The following is a 19,602-nucleotide window of genomic DNA, read 5'->3' on the forward strand; positions in this document are numbered from 1 at the left end:
TTCGAGGAAGACAGTCAGGTACCTATGGGTTTGCGGCGTAAGAGACAGCGAGACTTGAGACATCCCGAAGTATTTCCGTTAGCGGTCGGCAGTCAACCTCACTTCGCGGAACCAGCAGATGCATTACTGACGAGTTCAGTCATCAAGCGGCCATCCCAACCCATCTCAAATCGCTTCAAATTCGCTTGGGCAACTCAGTGAGATGCTGGCTTTTATCTCCAGTCAGTCTCATGCCATCATCTGACCCAGGGCACATTGGAGTCGCCACGAAGTTGCTCCGCAGGAGCGCCCAGTAACCCCTGCGTTGGGCGGGCTGGAGGGGCATGGCCATGCATAAAAATCATATCAACTCCACGCCCACTCCCCTCCCCAGCGGCAAACGTGATACACTGCATGTTAATGGCTACCATGGATTCCCTCGACGCTCCGTAACACCCAATGGCCGCCCCGTACCTGCAAATGCAGCTCGCCTTATGAACAGCATAGAGGGAGATCTTGGCGCAGAGGAAAACCCAAGATTATCGGTCTTTCGCGACCTATATGCCAGGAGCGAGGCTCGAATAAGCTCGTTGTTTGAAGAGAATGGGGCAAACGAAAACGGCGATACTAGGAATGTAGAAGAGCAAGACCATCAGCTCAACGACGATCCTTTCGAAGATGCGCCTGCCCCAGCTACGGGTTCTCCAAGAAAACATACGAGGAAGATCGATGAGGATGACTATGACGAATCGGAGGATGAAGATGACGACGAAGCCGGCGACGATTCCCCCCTCAAATCCAAAAGCACGGGCCCTCCTGTTAATCTGGCACCCTCTTCCTCTGCTATGGTCCGTGGCCTATCCTCAAGCTCGACACCTGCTAGTGCCAAAGGCGCCTCATCTATCCTGGCGGTGAAGACAACGGAGGAGGCGCGCAAGAGGCTCGAGGAAGACAAAAAAGCTACTGAAGACGCGGCCAAACGAAGTTTCCACACATTGTTCTACACTCTGGAAAACGATAGAGATACGATGCTGGAGCAGAAGAAGCTTGAAGAATCTGAGCGTCAGGTTGATATCGAGATGGGCGGGGCTGGTGCAGCTGCGAACAACGTCAACGGGCTTGGGGGCAACGCGCAGCAGGGGACGTTGAGCCAGACAAACTTGGGCGCATCAAGCCTGACCTTGAAGAACCTGATATGGATGATTGATACAAATAGAGATAAGGTCAAGGCGACCGACCCTGAACTTAGAGCACTGATGAGCGAAGTGAGGAAGAACAGGAGCAAATGGGCAAGCGAAGACAAGGTCGGACAGGAAGAGTTGTATGAGGCTGCGGAAAAAGTTCTTAACGAACTAAGGGGTATGACAGAGCACTCCGGTCCATTTCTTACAAAGGTCAACAAAAAGGAGGCGCCTGATTATGGCAATGGTGAGTCCAAAAAACTTGCCCTATTTCGCATCTAATCTAAAGTCTTGTTACAGTCGTCAAACATCCAATGGATCTAGGAACCATGACGAAAAAGCTCAAGACTCTGGCGTACAGGTCAAAACAGGACTTTGTCGAGGATCTCAATTTGATCTGGCAGAATTGCTTGAAATACAACGCTAACCCAGAGCACTTTCTCCGCAAAAAGGCTTTATTCATGCGTAAAGAGACTGATAAGCTCGTACCCCTCATCCCTAATATATCAATCAGAGACAGAGCAGACGTTGAAGCAGAGGAGCGTCGACTGCAGAATGGCGATATCAACATGGATGGGGATGAAGATAGCGACGACGAGCCTATCATATCTTCACGAGGACGGAAGGCGCCCAGCAAAAAAGCGAAGAAAGGAACGACGGCGCGGAAGGCGCCAGCTGGTGTGCCAGAAGGCTCACCTGCCGCCGAAGCTAAGCCAAGCTCGAACCACCTGGCACCCAATGGACTGGGTAGCAACCTTAAATTTGAGCACTTGATAGCCGACTCTGAAAGTGTGATGGATGGAAGCCAGAAAGACCTCTCGACTCCTCCACCTGGTGCGATCACTCCGGCAGGCATCAATGGCATTCTAGGACACGGGACACAGTCGGATGGCATGGATATCGATGCTGATTCTTCGATCAATGGCATCGTTTCCTCCATCGACGGTCCGAATGAAGAAGCTGAGAACGATGACTTGGAGTACAAAACCTGGAAACAGGTGACCAAAAAAGACCGTGCGCAGGTCACTGCGGAACGGCATAGACTTTTTTTAGGAGACCATCTCAATCCCGAAGAACCAGCGCTTCGACGTACGAAGTTGGGAATGAGAAGATGGCTGAGGAATCAAAAGCAAGCAGTTAGTGACGGCGCATTGGGCAAGAAAAGCGCCGAGGAAGAGGCTGAGATCCGGGAAAACGAAGAATCGCAGCCGAGTGGAGAGACTCTTGCAGAGGGTATGGAGGGTGAAGAGGAGAGGGTACTACCAGACTACTATGACGCTTTAGCCGTTATCCCTGATCTCAGCAATCGATTACAATGGCTCGAAGACTCTGACGGAAACGTACAGGATCCGTCGGGAGAGTTTCTACGGATTCTGCCGCAAGGGCTATTTACTTCCCCAGAGAGCAATCTGACACGAAAGATCGACAAGAATCTGCGACAGATACAAGAAACACGAAAGGTCACATCGAAGATTGCAATCGTAAAGCAGATGCAGCTGCAATCACAGGTATGCTTGAAGGCCAGTTGAGGTTCTATGATTGTATGTTGACACTAGGGCAGATGTACCAAGGCCAGTTCCAAAAGCACGAACCTGCTCCCTTTGTCGAGCAGGACATTGAACCTACAGTAATATCTGAGGAGGGTCCTCCCATAGCACCCTCGGTGTCTCGAGCCGCGCTGCAACGGTCTACAGCTAAACTCCTGGTCCTCGCTGGGTTCGAGGAATTCCAACCAGCAGCACTGGATGCTATCACCGAGATGGCTGGCGATTACTTTATAAAAATCGCCCGTACATTGAACGAGTATCCACAAGCCCAGCAGGTAGCAATCCCAGCGCCCGGAGTACAAGGAGGCAGAATCGCATGCAAAGAAAGATTCACTACCGAAGAAATCATCCTGCACACTCTCCACATAAACGGCGCCGACCTTGATGCCCTTGATAGTTATGTGACAGAAGAAGTCGATCGGGCCGGTACCAAGCTCGCGGTTACGCATGACCGAATGAAAGCCCATCTTGCAGACAGTCTCCGTCCTGCACTCACCGATGCTGGCCCTGATGGCGCTAACGCCTTCAACGATAACAGCGAACAATTTGTGGGTGGTGACTTCGCCGAGGAACTCGGTGAAGACTTCTTTGGCTTCAAGGATTTGGGTCTCGACAAGGAATTCAATATGGCCAGCTTGAGCGTGCCTCTGCATCTTCTGCAAAACCGTATGCGCAGTGCCAATCAAGCCCAAAACCCTAGGTACGTGTATAGTCTTCTTACATCCTAGTAACCGATACTGACGTCTTTCAGCGCTCTCTCTTCCACCCCTCTCTCTGATCTTCCACCACCACCGTCGCTTACACCCGTCACCGTCAACAACGTCAAGAACGAAATCGGTCTGGTGCAAGCCTTTTTCCTTGCCAAACTCCGTGCCAACAACGACGAGCCCCTTATCGAAGACGACGATCTACCTCAAAAGCAACGTTTCCCAAAACCGAGGTTACCACCAACAGGGAAGATCACGAGTCCGCGCAAACGACCGCTTAAGGAGCAAGGTCCTGGAAAGGGTCATCCGAGGAAGAAGATGAAGGTGGGCGAAAATGGGGAAGCTAAGGAAATGGGGAAAGAAAATGCTGCAGAAAAGGAGAGCGGAAAGGAAGGCGAGAAGGACAAGAAAGATGAAACGCAAACACCAGCCAAAAAGGCCACTACTAATGGTGTCGTGAGCAATGGTGCTAATTCTACTGTTGATTCTGGCGGAGACGTGACGATGGGTACACCAACGCCAACGCCGAAGGGGAAGGGAAAGAGTGGGAAGGAAGGGGGTTTGATCTCGCCCGAGAGCTTGGAAGCGACGTGATTATCGATTGGAGAGACGAAGAGCTAGCCGTCTGCATTGGAGAGAAGAGCAGTCTTTTCTGCCGACGACCCGGATTGGGGGTTGTAATGATAGGGTAGGATTGATGTACAGGCACGGATGGCGTACTCGTCAATGATACCAAGGAGAGGAGGCGTTGGTGCCGATTTTTTCTCGTCCGTACATACATCTTCAGGGTGGTTCTTTTGGTTTATGGCGTTAGCCACGGACGGATGCATTTGCATTGCGCGGAGTCTCCGTGTCCTTTGTGGTATGGGGGTACGATTGATTGGCACTGTGGTGCGAACATCTATCGAGGGTGATGGAGGTCTTCTATTATTCTACAACCGATTCCATATCTGCTAGAAGAAGAACAAACCAGTCAATGTTTGCGTCTGAAGTGCATGCTTGCAATGGATCTGTGAGATCCGTCCACTGAGATTGAATTCGGCTTCTGATGGTATCTATCTCGCTATACAGAAAATAATGTGCAACGATGTGGCGCTAGGTGCTTTCTATCTCCTCGGCATGCCTCTTCCCCTACCCCTGAGTGCTCGTTGCGCCGCTCCAGGAGGTAAGCCTCGTTGCGGGGCTTGCGGTTGCTCTGATTGTTCGTTTTCTGCAAGATCCGTCAGCGATCGTCCCTGTTCCTAGCCCGCCACCAAGCACAAGGGACAATAACATACTGATAGTCTCATCCACACTCAAGATCAGACAACTCGCCTCCACCGCCGCCATGACCGCATTCACCTTGACCAGACTCGGCTCCCACACGAACGCTGCCATATTGTCCCTCACGCCCTCGTTGTCAAAGTCTACGCCCGCCCATACATTGCCCTTGCGATGCTCGACGCGCAGCTGAGTTAGTATGTTTGTGGCGTCGAAGCCGGCATTGTCGCAGAGCTGGCGGGGAATGATTTCGAGGGCTTTGGCGAAGGATTTGATGATTGCTTGTTGTTTGCGTGGGACGGAGAGGTCAGCGTGCTTGTGGAGATGGGCGGATACTTCCATCTGTACATCTCGTCGTCAGCACAGGGTCTTCTAGGTCACCAAGAGGATTGCTGGGTGCGTTTACCTCGCAAGCACCACCTCCAGCGACGATATTCCTATTCACAATCGCTCGCTTGACGATCATGATTGCATCATGCAGACTTCGCTCCACCTCTGCGATGAATTGTTCTGCTCCTCCTCTGAGGACCAGCGTACATGTCTTTGCTGCCGGGCAACCTTCGAAAAAATTGAACCGCTCGCCACCTATTTGCCGCTCGTCAAACCGCGCGCATGTACCTAGATGTTGGGGTTGGATGTCTGAGCAAGTGGATGAGATGCTGCCGCCTGTTGCTTGCACTACTCTTTCTAAATCGTCTGACGAGACTCGCCCGGCACAGAAGACGTCACGGTCTGCGAAGTATCTGCGTTTGATTTAGCTTATTATCTTGGAAGCTTAACCGGGGAAAGACCAACTGTGTAGCCAAGTCACCTATAGGCAATTTACTCAGCACGACCTTCGCCCCTGTCTTGTACACCTCTTCCATCTTATTGTAGATAATCTGCCATTCTGCGTCCACAATCGCTTGATACTCAGACACCTGATCCACTCTGACCTCTGCATTATCTTTTTCGCTCTTCAACTCAAGCTCAACATTCAGGCACACAATCTTCGGGTCCTTAAAGCTCTTGGGTTGTTGTTCGAATCCAGCATATGAAAAGGTCTTCTTAAAGGCCACTCCATTTACAAAAAGCGAGTCTTGCAAGGCTCCTCCCGTGATCTTCTTAATGCCAATAAGTTTGTCATTCAGATCTTCTTGATCCAGCGAAAGTACGGCATCCACAACCACTAGCATATTGTCAGCACCTGTCCCCGCTCACAGTGTCTTCCCAGCACAACCCACTCTTGGTAAAGAAATCGGCATTCCGGTGTATCAACTTGCTACTCATAGCGGTAGCCGCCAACCTCCTCAAAGTTTCCCTCTGGTTTCCTTCTTTCGTCGTAACAGCAATCTCCTTGATTTTGTTCACTGCCATAGCTGAAGCTCTCCTCAGCCCTTTGATGATGATCTGAGAGCTGACGCCCTGCTCGACATGCTCTTTCACTTCCTTCAGGATTTCGCCTGCCAGAACGACAACTGAGGTGGTACCATCGCCCACTTCGGCGTCCTGGGAGCGCGCTATGTCTGTGAGAATGCGGGCGGCCGGGTGGACTATATCAAGAAGCTGGGGAAGGAATTAGCGCCCTCATGGAGTAGCTTGAAGAGCTACCTACTTTCATAACAGTAGCGCCGTCATTTGTGATTGTTTGCCGACCGTTTTCGTCCACCAGCAGCAGATCTCCACCATATGGACCCAGGGTACTCCGTATTGTATCTTGGACTGCTAGACATGCTTGTATGTTGGATATGATTTGCCCTTTGCCTTGGGAAGAATCGGTGCCCTCCTTCAGCACGATTATGGTGGGGGTCTGCCCTCCGAAGGACATGGTTCTGTTTGCTGCTCAAGGTACAAGCAGAAAACCCTTTCACGCTGATGAAAACGTTTGGTTTGAGGAATGCAAGGTCTGTCACTGCTGTCAAGAGAAACCAGAAGATAATGTTCTCTACTCGGCTGGGCAGATGTTGAAGTGAAAATCCGAGCCTTTTCCGACGCGTTTTTCGCGAGAGAAGAATCCTTGGCGTTGAGGGCTAGGGCTCAAAGACCGGATGTTCTACTAAGGTAGTAAGTATATCACGACACTAGCATATAACAAATGGGAGCACAGGAGGCAACACAAGACTTTCAACGGCCATCATGTGACCACTAGCTTACTAGATACTCGCTGACTGGCTGCTTGAACTACGAGTACATGCGCACCACACGTATCTAGACCTCCTGGAGCCTCCTCCCTGTCTAGATTTAGCCGGAACACATTATGCATATGCAAAACCCCGGCCGTAATGCATCACTCATGATCCATCCTCCATTGCCGCGTTGTTCCCATAACATGCTTTGAAATCCCTGCCTCATACAAAATAAGCTGCAACCGTCTGCTGCGTGTCTGGGCTCAATGTGGCAAGGACCTGATTTGCGTCGATACCTGCTGTCTGAAGAAGTTGCTTACCAGCTGCCGCCGCCCGCTGTGCCGTTGTACCTTGTAAGGTCTCTGCTTCGAGTGCTTGCGCAATGGCTACGAAGCATTGACTCGAGATTTGAGGCGACGCAATGACGACAGGATTCCGTCTAGGATTTGGTCAGTCAATATCTCACTCAAGGATAGCATGAACGTGAATGGACTTACTGATCGATTAGTTGGGCCAAGAACATGTAAACGTAGGGTGCCGCTTCTTCGTCATTAACCACAGGCAAGGTGTTTAGCCAGTGTTGAACGACCTCCTGAACGTTGGGTATTTTGCTGGAATTGGCCTGCAGGATCTTGGCGATACTGGCACATGCATTCTCAGTAGCATAGACGTGGTCGTCTTCTCGGGCCTGCGGAAGTTGGCAGACTTGAAACAATGTCGACAGGTTCTCAGCAACGAAACTAGACCAATTTGCTCCACCCTTTTGTGCTGCTATGCCCACACCGTAGCAGGCCGCTTGTCGGTTTGCAGGAACCTCATCCCTCATGCCCGCAACCAAAGGTGGTCTGATGTGACCTTGATAGCTCCAGCTTTGATCTCCGCAGAATTCGAGGACGTCGTCGTATATACACAGCGCCCACTGCCGTTGCGTCGAGTCTGCGCTGGTGACAAAAGCGTCGTAGAAAGGCAATAGACGTGACCAAGATGGAAGAAATGATGTTTCTTGGTTTTTGAAGATGGTATGAAAGGCTTTGTTCATGTCCGAGAGAAGTGTTTGGTCGTCCTCAATTGCGAACACGATGTCTTCGTTTTCTTCCTCGCCTTCTTCTGTCTCTTGTTGTTCCTCGGCACGGTTCTTGACCCGATTCTGGTAGTCTTCAAGCGTCGATTTGACGGACTCGATGAATGCTCCCATATGTTCCTGTGTTAGGCAGTTCTTGCCGACGACTTCGACAGACTCATAGAAACATTGATACATTTCCGCGAGCGTATCAATTGCCGGTTCCGCACTTAAGACTTCAAGGACCTTGTCGACTACCACCTTCCAGAGTTCACCCAACTGACTGGAAGTCTCCCCGTGTGCTTTTTTTACAGAGTTAAGAAGTACTGGCACGCTCTTGGCTGAAGCAACCCGAACAGGATCGTGGAAAAAGAACGCCAAGCCTGGCAAAGACACCTTGTCTATGATGTTGATCACATACGGCTCGAATGCGCCTTCAAGCTGTTGCGCGTAGATGACGATGAGCTCGATAGCCATGTGCTTGTCTTCAAGGATGGAGGTCTTGATCCCGATGACCTTGCCTTTCAACGGTACCATCTCCCAACCCTCTTCCTGCTGAACTTTGGCTATCTGTTCGTCGTCGTCAAGAAGCTGGATATCGGCTTTAGCGCTAGCAAGCTCCATCAGAGGAGGCATGACACCAGCAAGATATGGTATAAAATCGGACCCCAGAACGCGACACATTCGTCCCCAACAATGTAATAGGTATTGCGATTGTGGATCATCAGTATCCTGGATGTTTTGTTGGATGTTACCCAATATCTGCACTAGTGTCAAAGCATCTGATCCCATGCGTTGCTTGCCGACGGCCAACGCAATCAAAGTCGCGCACTCCATTGCTTTCGCTCTCAAGAGTCTATACTCTTTCGACTGCTCTTCTCTCAGGACGTTGAACAACAAAGGCATCAGGGTATCGTAGTATTTTCCAAAAGCAGTCTCGGCGGAATCAGCAATGGTAGCAATCGTTGAAAGAGCCTGCTCCTGCACGTAACGTTTCTGGCTCTGCAGCAAATGCAAAAGGCGACTCAGTAAGTCGTCCAAATAAGGTTCAAGGGTAGCTTTCTCGGCCTCTTCACAGAAGTTAACAAGAGCCGCAGCGGCGTGAGATTGAATCCTAGGTTCAGTGGCATCCAACACGGGAATGATGTTTGTCAACACGACGTTGTGGTACTTTGCTTGCATCGTTCCCGAAAAGTCCGTGCTCATTTGGCCCAGCGCATTGCAGCCAGCCCAGCGTACACGGGGGTGGGTGTCACGGAGAGCTGGAACGACGAGATCGAGGACTTTGTCAAGCTCGCCTATCATAAGATCTCTGCAGCCCTCAGAGATTGCTGATATGGCCATAAGTGCTGCATGTCGATCTCGCCAGGCTGCAGAGGTCATCATTCGAGGAAGCCATTGGAAGGTAGGAGGTAGTACAGCTCCACCTCCGAGTTTGTTGGCAAGTCGATCCATACATTGTTCTCCTGCAACGTGGTTTAGATCGCTCTCCTCCACATCAAGGTCCTCGGAAGCGTTCCATTCCGATGCATCATCATCGTCCGGGCCAACATCCGTCATTAGACTCAAACATTGGGTGACCATATCTGAAGTGTAGGAAGGGTCTTTCTTGCACAATGTGGAGGCGTAGTCTGCGAATGTACCCATAAGTTCCAACGCGTTTTGTCGAGTCAGATCACCAAGCTCCTTGTCCTGTATGACGGTCATACTGAACTGCACTAAGTTGTGAAATAGATGCTTGAACATCATCGGTGCTTCTTCGGCCAGCTCTATTAAAGCGATTAAGGCTTTAGTGAGGTTCTCCGAATCGCCCTGCTCTTTCAGAGGTGGTAGGATATTGAGGATCTTTGGGACTAAAGGGTAGTACTTTTTCTGCGCTTTCTTCTGAATGGATGCGAAAAATGACGAAAAGGCCTCCATTGCGGCGATCCTTACCTGCTACCGTATCAGCAATTTCCTGAGATCGAACGTCACCAACATACAATGACATCCGTGTCCTCAAAGCCTTTCGTAAAGGCGCCGAGCACGGTCTCCTCATGCTGTTTTTCTATGATTCCCGGAGTAGTAGTGAATACTCGAAAGGCCACTTCTCTTTGGCCTGCATCTTGCGACTGGCTAGCCACAAAGAGTACTTGCAGAAGCTCTGGCCAATGTTCGCCTGAGTGGTTCGAAACGTCAGCCCAAATGTCCGGATCCTTTCGTATCCCAGCGATCACTGCTTCACCTACCATCATCCGCATATTGTCTAGCAACTTCAGCGACCGCGTCACCGATCTTATGCCTAACCATTGGGAGATTCTCGCTCTGCAAACATTCGAGCAATTTCTGTCTTATGGCCACTTTTTGGGGCGGCTGCAATAACATGAACAGCTCTTTTGACTCCTCCGTCCCAGGCGTTTTTTTTGTCTTTGTCGACATTCTACGAAAGAGGACTGCTGCGAAAGAGCGAGTCTGTTTGTAGGAGCCGTGTCAGCCAGGTGTGAGAATGCTCAATGAGGAACGTAGATGCCATACCGTTGGTTCTTGGGCCGACTGAATTTGTTCAACCAAGCCCATGAGCAGGACATCAGGCCGTGCAACGGTCCACTCATTGCTGAGCTGCTCCTCGGCATGGGTGCGAATTTGATTGTCTGGTGATGACAGGCCTTTGAGGAGGCTTGCGAGAGCGGCGTGGACCTCAGGAGGAAGAATAGACATGTTGAAAATTGGCACACTTTCTGCTTCCAATGTTTGTAGCCAATATGGTAAATAAAATTCGACCTCGCGCGTTTGGTCAACACGGGTGACAGGAAGTTGAACGGAGGTCACGAGCTAAGCACCCTTGCTCTACAGCGCAAGCTTTCAGAGCGAGCGAGTGAATCACAGCAAATCACTGACTTATGCAGCAAGACTGCCGTTCATGTTCGGAAGGGAAAACCAAGTATGCAGGCGTGTTTACACTCTACTGGTGGGATTGAATGGATTTTCGAAACAGAAATTTTGGCATCGTCGCACCAAGCCGAATGGACGCGCCAAGGATAAGGTACATAAGGTTATATGCTCTTACTCTCTAAGGTAAGGTAAGTACTCAGGGTAAGTCTACATGTACCCTACCGAGCCTACCAACCTAAGCTACTTTAGTGGAGCGGGAAGGGCTGCGAGTACCTTAACTCTTAACCAGCGGCCTCTTCCGAAGTTCCGTAGCGTCAGCTTGATGCAAGTATCCAGGCTTGCAGTCAAATAATGACTTGCGATCCCCTTCGTTCTACCTACCTACTTCTACCACTTTACTTCTGGCTATCCGACACAAATAGAATACTCCAAGTGTAATCATACATGATGTGCCAAGAACATCAGAGAAGCAGAGTTTGCAAAGCAAAGAGACGACTAAATTGTCTCATGCAGATAAGAAGGGCAATGAAAGCTAAGGTACGATACGATATCATGAACGGCTCGCGCGGCCAATCGTGAAGACCCCAATGATGACCACAGCCAATGTTACAATTGCCCCCGGCAGCAATAGCTCGTTGGGTACTCCTGCAACCAATTGGTCCGGCTGCTGCTGCTTTGCTTGTGATACAGGTTTCCGCTCCTTTTTCACTGGCGTGACCATCTCACCTTCGTCATCATCGAACCTCCGACTCTTGAGCGTCGACGGTGGAGGAGTCAGGGGTTTCGACATTGCCGGCTGAGGATCCACCGTTGCTGACATGGGTGGTTTTTCCGGGTCATGCACGAAGAGATCGACCTTTTCCCGATGATATTGCCGTGAGAGCGTTATGGCGTCTAGGAGATCTTGATCAGTAGTGATGGAGACCGTGTCGCCTTCGTTGTCCAGATAGCTCAATGCGTAGCCAGATGCTGTCAGCTTCCCGTCCTCGACGATGGCCTCCCCACCCACTGCATCGATCTCTCCTCCAAGTTTGGCATTTACATTACTGACGAGGTCCTCCATACCGGCAGAAGCAGCGACTTGCAGCCTATGGACACGGCCACTGGGAGCCTTGAACTTGAAAGGGAACGGCGAGTCTTCCATAGACGCTGACGGGGGCTCTTCTGGACTTTCCGAACGATCGTCATCTCCATTGTGTGAGGCTGATTCGTGCGGCTGCACACTATCCACGCGATCAACGTTTGGGCGGGAAAGCAACTCTGGGGACATGAGTGATCGATGACCAGGTGTGTGCGCACGATGGCTGCCTTCTCCTGACATCATTGACTCGGAGTCGTTGTCCAGAGATAGCCAGAATTTGCCCCAAGCTGGGCCTTCATTATCTCCAGTTGACATTGTATTGATCTGATGGTATCAGTATCTTTACTGCAAATGATGACCTCAAAGACTGACCTGTTCAAGAGTCGCGTATGTGAGCTTGAGCACATCAACCATACCCACGATCTCCCCAGGCTCATTCATGACCGGTAAATTCAGGTAGTGTCCGTCATGCATTTTTCTCAAAGCGGCCTGTATGCTCATGTCCATGGGCGCAAAGTCCGGATGTGGAGTCATCACCCTCACAACGCTGCAATTTACTGGGTCCAATCCTGGAGCAATAACTCGAAGGACAACGTCCTTACTGGTAAATATGCCGGTTATGGAGCCCTGGTCTTGCACCAGCACAGCAGTAGTGTGATTCTCTTTCATCAAGCTTGCGGCTTCCTTGACAGATGTTCTCACTGACACAGTCGTTGGTGGCAGTCCATTTAAGACAGACTCAAGTGTAGGTCCGGACATCTTCTGCCTCAAAGCCTCGACATATTGTATTATTTGTTGCGGCTGACTCGAGCCAAATTCTGACTGTACGCCCTCAAGAGCGTCATATAATTTCCGGGATGAGCTGTAGGCCCGCTCCAGCTTCTCCATTGCATCGTAGAAACACTTCGTAATATCTAGAATACCAGAGATATCCTGATTCTCGTCCATGACTGGAAGATGTCGGAAGCCTTTCCGAACCATGAGATCCAGAGCGTCCGTAGCACTGGTATCTGTTCTAGCACATAGGGGGTTCTTTGTCATGATCTCCGCTATGGTAACATCTCTAGCTTTAATGCCGGCTCCGACCACGCGGAACGCGAGATCTTTAGCTGTGAATATACCGGCAATTCGATCATCGTCGTCCGTGACAAGTACGCAATCTTCTCGCTTTGCAGCCATCAGTTGGGCCGCTTCTGCCACGGTAGTATTTGGTTTTATTTGAAGAGCCTGACTGGGCTTGAGGGCAAGGACTGTCCCAGGAGGGGCTTTTCGAGTATGTCGAGCTCGAGTAGCGTTTCCCTTCTTCTTGTTGAGGTCCGCCTCCATCTTCTTCCGAATGGCCTGTGTGGGTGGTTTCAGCCTATGCTACCACATTAATAGGGAAGAATGCCGGACCTCATCACGTTTCGTCTGCTTCTGCCTGCTCGCACTCAGTGTCGAGTTTCCAGTCTCACTCTGCATTGCGGAACTAGCATGTGACTCTAGCTTGGGACGGGGTATATTTGAGGGGCTGTTCTCGAAAGCAGGTACCTGACCTCTGCCTTGACCACCTCTATTTGGGGTACCTCTGAAAGTTCCACTGGCAGCTGACATGGTAGTGAGGAATACAAGTCAATTGGGAACGATGATTTCTCTCGACGAATGAGATTCGGGTGTTGAACGATTCGTAAACATCGGCAAGTCGGCGACAACAGCAGTGACCGCCAAGACGCCGAGGTTTAACCAAGCGAAGCACTCCCACTCTTGAATTTATGAGCAACGAGCACTTGCACCATCGACTCTTTGATCAACACATCTCGAAAAGTACGTATATAAGGCTCGTTGTAGCGCAGGCCGCTAAAGTATCACTGTTATTGACCTCTTTTCAGAACCGCAACCATGGTTAAAAAGCGAGCATCCAAGTACGCCTCCACACCCACATCAGGAGCCTCAAGCGCGTGACTAACATGTCTACTACAGCGGTCGCAACAAGAAGGGACGAGGTCACGTCAAGCCTATCCGCTGCTCCAACTGCTCGCGGTGTACACCAAAGGACAAGGCGATAAAGAGATTCACTATCCGCAACATGGTTGAGAGTGCTGCTATTCGTACGTCTTGCCTCCCCCCAGGCTTACCTACGTCCTGAACTGCACAGGGAGCTCAATGCAATCATGACGACTAACGTATGGAACTTGAATTCAGGCGATATCTCTGATGCCTCTGTCTTTCCCGAATACGCCGTCCCAAAGATGTACCTGAAGCTCCAATACTGTGTCTCATGTGCCATTCATGGCAAGATCGTTCGGTACGTTTCTCCTATCACATCCTGGGGGCTCTTGGACTGACGAGATTTGCGCCTAGTGTCCGCTCTCGAGAAGGGCGCCGAAATCGCGCACCACCTCCGAGGGTCCGATTCAACAAGGATGGAAAGAAGATCAATCCACAGCAGGCCAACAACTTAGCGAAGACAGCTCAGGCGTGAGGTAGTACCTTATTTTTAAAGGGCTGGTATTGCTATCGATTGATAGCAAGCGTTTTATGGGAAGCAAAAGGCATCATAGTAGCAGAACTTCCTCGTGTGCGACCGCTCACCAGCTACTTCATTCTTGTTCGATCTGCTATCTACCTAACCTTGCTTGCTTGCTGCTGCTCAAAATGCGCCAAAGAAATCCCATACTGCACATATCTCATGTTGGTAGAGTTTAGCATGGTCTAATAGTGCTGAATCGCCTCACAAACATCCATCTGCGCCTGTCCCACGGAACCAAAGATACATCCCTGATATCCCTGCAGCAAACGCCACGATGCAGCTCGAGACAAAGAGAAAGTCTCGTCCAAAAGAGGCCGCCAACCATGGTACACCTATCAAGGTTCAGACCTGCCCCCAAATCTTCAAAGTCCTTACTGCTCACCGGGGTCCTGACCTGCTGGCTTGGACTCTTCGACCTGGCCTTCACCAGATTTCATCTCTGCTACGGCTGCGGCCTGACTTTCATCGGTCTTCACGTTGCTGAAAAAGCCACCTGCATTACTGGCGTCATCAATAATTGCTGGCTTCATGCCGTTCGCTTGCACTTGAAGCTTTGGGGAGTGCTGCCCGGATGCCTGTAGCTGCCGTTCCTTGAACTGATCACGAATGACATCGTAAAGAAATTGGTACTGTCCCTCCATTTGCACCATGAGCATTCTCTGCTCTCTCAAACAGTTCACCACCTCGTAAATCATGTCTTCGCCTTCTTTAGCGTCCAGTATTGCACCTGATTCCACTTGAGCAAGAAGATATTCTAAGGCGATGAAAGTTCCTGATCGTCCCACCCCAGCGCTGCAATGGATAATCCTAGGGTTGCTGGGCGAAGTGTTCTTCTCTGCGCAAAGCTTTAAGAGCTCCAGGAGCGCAGTACGGTTGTTGTCTTCGGGAACAGCGAAGTCCGGCCAGCCGGAGAACAAGAAATGCCATACATCCTTCGTTTCTGCACCAAATCTCAAGGATAACTTGCGGATTTCTGTCTTTGAGTCCATATCCAAATGGTATTCCAAGAAAGTTACACTGCCTTCCGGAGTGTCTCTCGCTCTGTCTAGCGGTTCTACCTTAAAATATCCGGCCTCGACATTCAAAGGGAAATACTGAAAACATTTCTCCGTTGTCCCATCATGGGTTTGGGTTAGCATAACAATGACAGCTACGTCGGTGGTTTCCTGCCATATCATGTGCCAGAAATGGCTCAAACCCGATTGTTTGGGACCCTTTGAAGAGGTTCAGTAAGTTGGTCAGGAAACAGCGGAAAGCGGGACAGACATACTTGGGTTGCTATGAACTTAGTTTCTACTCCTGTTCGTGGATCGCGCAGTGATATGGGCGAGGCATTGATGTAGTCGGACTTTCCTTCGGCAACTTTGAGATGAATGCGCGACTTTTCCCATGGCTGGACGTTACCGTAACGATTCCGCCTCATGACATGAGGGCTTGTATCCTGCACCCATTGTGAAGATGGATCGCTCCGACCTTGCAAGATACGGAGCTTCTCCTTCCATGCCAAGTCATTGAATTTAGCTCGAACAGCTATGTGGTTTTAGTGGATGATCTAAAAAGAAGCTGCATAATGCATGCTCGCGTATGCACGACACACGAAAAGAGAAGGCTTACCGCTTTGTGATTGATGGAGGAAAGCCGGGATCCGGGACTCAACTTGAGCCCCTTGTTCTTTTTCTTCTTCTTCTTCTTCTTCTTCAATCTTGGTCGCTTTTAACACTGGCGGTGATGCCAAGGGCGTAGGGCTATCCTGAGAGCGGGCTCTTTTATATGCCGTGCTGAAACCTTTGGCGAAAGGAGCCGTCATGTCCAAACGCATGTGAATTACATTAAGGAGTCGATGACGATGATGAAAGTGTTGAGAAAGACGTGAAATAAATTTGAGGCAGTGAAAGCCTCCTGGATGGATCACACCTGCTCTTCACGTCTCTTTCCTGCCAGAAAGCATACACGAAATTTTTACGAATCAGAGACTGGTGAAATAAGAAAGTCGGCTTGCTTGTATGAAAGTCAACGAGGTCAGCTAAGAGGCAAGGCAAGGGAGGAGGAGTGTTGGAAAATAATTATAAGAGCCAAACGGTCAACAGGGAGCGGGAGAGAACTTGAAAGAAAGAGTGTTGATATTTTCGTGATGATCGGATAGGAAAGAGGCAGTCAAACATACGGTAGTAGTGTAGGGAGTGACTTGTTGTACCTTGGACATTTGTTCATCAAAATTCCACCGTTCCAGCAGCCTCTCGCGCTTTCCCAAAAATAGATTTCTTTTGTTGCCACTTCCGCTTGGTCAGGTGAAATTCGAAAATCGAGATACAAACACCTAACCGTTCAAGCTCAAGCACAATCATCTCGACATCGAAACAACCTTCACTCACCAAGAAAACTACTCTCTGATTGCGCGAGCTGGAAATTTATCTTTTAATTCCCATGTTGTCACGATAATGGGGTGGGGGCGAATTCATGTGCAAATCTTTGAGGTGGGCTTGTCATCATTCACACAATCCACAAACAGAATGTCCAGGCTGAGCAAGAACAGGCATGGCTGACCACTCGAGTATGATTCTATGCCAATATTGGATCTACTATCGCTGATGATGCTAGCTACTCGCAAGCCCCACCTTTCACCGAGCGGTCCAGAATGTACATAGAAAAATCCGTCACCTGCGACAGGGGCCTGACCTGGAAGAGATGGGCGGTACCAAAATAGATCGAGTGGATAGTGAGTGGAATCGAGAAGAAGGATCGCGCAAGGCTGACTGTCGGCTTCGTTGCAGAGCCAACCAAGAATTTCCTCGACCATTATGTTGAAGAGATCAAGGAGCAGTTTCGATCCCAGAGAAAATGACTGGATGAATCAGACTTTATCACGAATAATGCGATGTGGATGCCATGCGTTGGGAGGCTTAGGGAAGATGCAATGGGGAACGTTCGATTTACTGGTCATTACACAAAGTCATTACACAAAGCATTCCACTATAAAATCTCCCCCTCGTCTTCCTTTAGGCTCGAAGCCTCTACCACGGACAAGAAATTGGGCTTCTCGACGATATCTCATGTCATTTGGCTCTCATTCCGTCCGCATATAAATCCACACAGAACCCGCGATCTAGGTTCCAACACCGCGAGACCTACCTACGTATTCCAATCTGAAGTGTACATACGCCTCTGTCAGCGTCTCCGGCCCCGTCTCTGTCTCTCTTTTTTGCTTTCACTTTCCCAGAGATGCCTGCCTCATCCAATACATGTACGCTGAGCTGCAACGCATCAATTGGCAAGAGAAATGGAAGGGGAAAAGCTCCGTCTGGGCGTTTGATTATTGGCGGAGGTCTATCGGATGTTCGCTTTCATGGCGAGGATTTGACTTCGTCATAATTACGTTGTAATGCGAAAGCTTCACCGTGATCGTTTCCTCGTGTCTTCATTTATATCAATGAAAACAAAACATGCATACAGTTTTTTCCACTTTACAATAATCCCCCCTCATCATCTACAATCCATACCTAAATCACTTAAGTCATATACAACATGTCTTCTGCAATTGTTACTGGTACCACAAGGTTCGCGCCTCCTGACTAGCAAGTCGTTGGTATCTCTTCCCAAGCCTGTACTCGTATCATCTCGTACACCAGGTATCCTGGGCTGTGAAATCATTCACGCCCTCGGCAAAGACCCTAAACAATGGCGAACCGTACACGCCTTGTCAAGGAGTCAGAAGGAGACATACCCATCGAACTTGAAGCACGTAAGGCGCTTTTCCGAATTATCTCTTCCTGTTCGAGACTGCTTCTTGAGTCGCGAGACACGTTGGGGGGACAAGTAGCCCAATCTAGCACCCTTTCTACTCCACAAACATGTCTTATTACTCAAATCCTTATCAACGAATGGGATGTTGGCTCCGAAATGTACTAGGATACTGTTGATCTAACACTGGATGCTAGAGTAATGGCAAAACAACTTGAGGGCGTCGAGGCAGAGCACCTTTGTACGTGTTCTCCCAGTCCGATTTCCTCTTCTGGACAAATCCGGATTCTTGAAACGTGTCTTGGACGTGTTCATTCTCAAAACTTGTTTCAAGGCTCAAATTGCTCCTCAAATAGGCAACACTGACTGCGAAATTGCAATCCAGTCTTCGCTGCCTACTTACAGAAAGACTCCGATGAGGAGAGCTGGAACGTCAACGGCGCAACGTCAGCGAACTTCCTCAACGCCCTCGACATCACTGGCGCATCCAAGAAGCTCAAACCTGTCATCCTCACAACAGGCGCAAAGCAATATGGTGTACATCTCGGCTGCCCAAAACAGCCCATGGAAGAATCGGACCGATGGATCGAAGGCGAAGGGCGCCCCTCGAACTTTTACTACCATCAAAAGCGTATCCTCTCCAAGAAAGCAAAGAAATCCAACTAGGACTAGGTCGTTACCTACCGCAACGATGTCATCGGCGTTGCACAAGGCAATTTCATGAATCGCGCCACGGCCTCAGGCCTCTACGCGGCTATCTCAAAGGAGCTCGATGGCAACCTCATGTTTCCCGGTAGCGGGACATTCTACATCCAGCTTCACGTACTCCCGCCTGCACGGACAATTCAGCCTCTGGGCGGCCATGGAATCCAAGTGCGGCAACCAGGCTTTCACCGTGGTCAACGGGGACACCGAATCCTGGCAACACATGTGGCCTAAGCTCGCGAAGCCCTTCCGCTGCCATACCCCCCGCAACCAATTCACAGTCGATGTGGGCAAGGATACAGACAGCGTGATTTTGCTGGCGGAGAAACCTCCAATGGCCGAAAGGGATACGGAGAGGGACTTGGAGGGGAATTTCACGCAAGGTAAAATGGAGCAGAAGATCGACTCGATAAAATGGAGTCAGCGTGAGGATGTCAAGAAGGCGTAAGTGCACATTCCTACCCGGTTCACTTCCAATCAAAACTGTGTTTGGGTCCTAATATATGTATCCCGAGCGAGCAAAAGGCTCAGACTGCTAGGCAGACCTGTTTCAGATCCTGGGGGTTTTTTTTGTCTCAGAGGCACGCAGACTTCGATGTATGCAGGTGGGAAAAGCTACAAGCGAGAGAAGGGCTGGAGAAGGATGCGTTCGGGAAGGCTAGCTGGGGGTTCCTGGATTTGGTGCTGGGGAGGAATTTACGACGTTGTTATTAGCATGAGTAAGGCGAGGAAGTATGGATGGACGGGGTAAGTTTATTCTTATCAACAGGGCTCGGACTGTTGACTCACCGCTTGTGCAGATATGTTGACTCTTGGATGCGCTCTCCGAGTGCTTTGACGAAATGGAACGGGAGAAGTT

General features: G+C 50.0%; 8 protein-coding genes across 8 annotated transcripts; 4 read left to right on the top strand and 4 right to left on the bottom strand.

Annotated features, from left to right (window-relative positions):
* Positions 1-329: 329 nt before the first annotated feature.
* Positions 330-4,008, top strand: HO133_005089 (uncharacterized protein; the record flags this gene model as incomplete). Its single annotated transcript, XM_037296001.1, has 4 exons — positions 330-1,407; positions 1,461-2,668; positions 2,722-3,407; positions 3,459-4,008. The coding sequence occupies 4 exons, from the start codon at positions 330-332 to the stop codon at positions 4,006-4,008; spliced, it is 3,522 nt and encodes a 1,173-aa protein (XP_037148699.1).
* A 512-nt stretch (positions 4,009-4,520) lies between these two features.
* On the bottom strand, positions 4,521-6,481 carry HO133_005090 (uncharacterized protein; the record flags this gene model as incomplete). The annotated part of the gene is made up of 6 exons (XM_037296002.1): positions 4,521-4,624; positions 4,692-5,016; positions 5,081-5,417; positions 5,470-5,842; positions 5,898-6,219; positions 6,269-6,481. The coding sequence occupies 6 exons, from the start codon at positions 6,479-6,481 to the stop codon at positions 4,521-4,523; spliced, it is 1,674 nt and encodes a 557-aa protein (XP_037148700.1).
* Positions 6,482-7,001: 520 nt separating this feature from the next.
* On the bottom strand, positions 7,002-10,536 carry HO133_005091 (uncharacterized protein; the record flags this gene model as incomplete). The annotated part of the gene is made up of 5 exons (XM_037296003.1): positions 7,002-7,218; positions 7,277-9,774; positions 9,822-9,997; positions 10,068-10,290; positions 10,354-10,536. 5 exons carry the CDS (start codon positions 10,534-10,536, stop codon positions 7,002-7,004), a joined length of 3,297 nt encoding a protein of 1,098 aa, XP_037148701.1.
* Positions 10,537-11,260: 724 nt separating this feature from the next.
* Positions 11,261-13,384, bottom strand: HO133_005092 (uncharacterized protein; the record flags this gene model as incomplete). The annotated part of the gene is made up of 3 exons (XM_037296004.1): positions 11,261-12,115; positions 12,164-13,132; positions 13,187-13,384. The coding sequence occupies 3 exons, from the start codon at positions 13,382-13,384 to the stop codon at positions 11,261-11,263; spliced, it is 2,022 nt and encodes a 673-aa protein (XP_037148702.1).
* A 285-nt stretch (positions 13,385-13,669) lies between these two features.
* On the top strand, positions 13,670-14,252 carry HO133_005093 (uncharacterized protein; the record flags this gene model as incomplete). The annotated part of the gene is made up of 4 exons (XM_037296005.1): positions 13,670-13,692; positions 13,751-13,878; positions 13,973-14,075; positions 14,132-14,252. The coding sequence occupies 4 exons, from the start codon at positions 13,670-13,672 to the stop codon at positions 14,250-14,252; spliced, it is 375 nt and encodes a 124-aa protein (XP_037148703.1).
* Positions 14,253-14,501: 249 nt separating this feature from the next.
* HO133_005094 (uncharacterized protein) lies at positions 14,502-16,107 on the bottom strand (the record flags this gene model as incomplete). The annotated part of the gene is made up of 4 exons (XM_037296006.1): positions 14,502-14,632; positions 14,683-15,514; positions 15,571-15,830; positions 15,915-16,107. The coding sequence occupies 4 exons, from the start codon at positions 16,105-16,107 to the stop codon at positions 14,502-14,504; spliced, it is 1,416 nt and encodes a 471-aa protein (XP_037148704.1).
* A 1,868-nt stretch (positions 16,108-17,975) lies between these two features.
* On the top strand, positions 17,976-18,704 carry HO133_005095 (uncharacterized protein; the record flags this gene model as incomplete). The annotated part of the gene is made up of 2 exons (XM_037296007.1): positions 17,976-18,039; positions 18,424-18,704. 2 exons carry the CDS (start codon positions 17,976-17,978, stop codon positions 18,702-18,704), a joined length of 345 nt encoding a protein of 114 aa, XP_037148705.1.
* Positions 18,705-18,900: 196 nt separating this feature from the next.
* HO133_005096 (uncharacterized protein) lies at positions 18,901-19,494 on the top strand (the record flags this gene model as incomplete). Its single annotated transcript, XM_037296008.1, has 2 exons — positions 18,901-19,187; positions 19,458-19,494. The coding sequence occupies 2 exons, from the start codon at positions 18,901-18,903 to the stop codon at positions 19,492-19,494; spliced, it is 324 nt and encodes a 107-aa protein (XP_037148706.1).
* Between the last annotated feature and the right edge of the window lie 108 nt (positions 19,495-19,602).

Source organism: Letharia lupina (genome assembly GCF_014066315.1).
Source record: "Letharia lupina isolate WasteWater1 chromosome Unknown contig_20, whole genome shotgun sequence".
Lineage (NCBI taxonomy): Eukaryota > Fungi > Ascomycota > Lecanoromycetes > Lecanorales > Parmeliaceae > Letharia > Letharia lupina.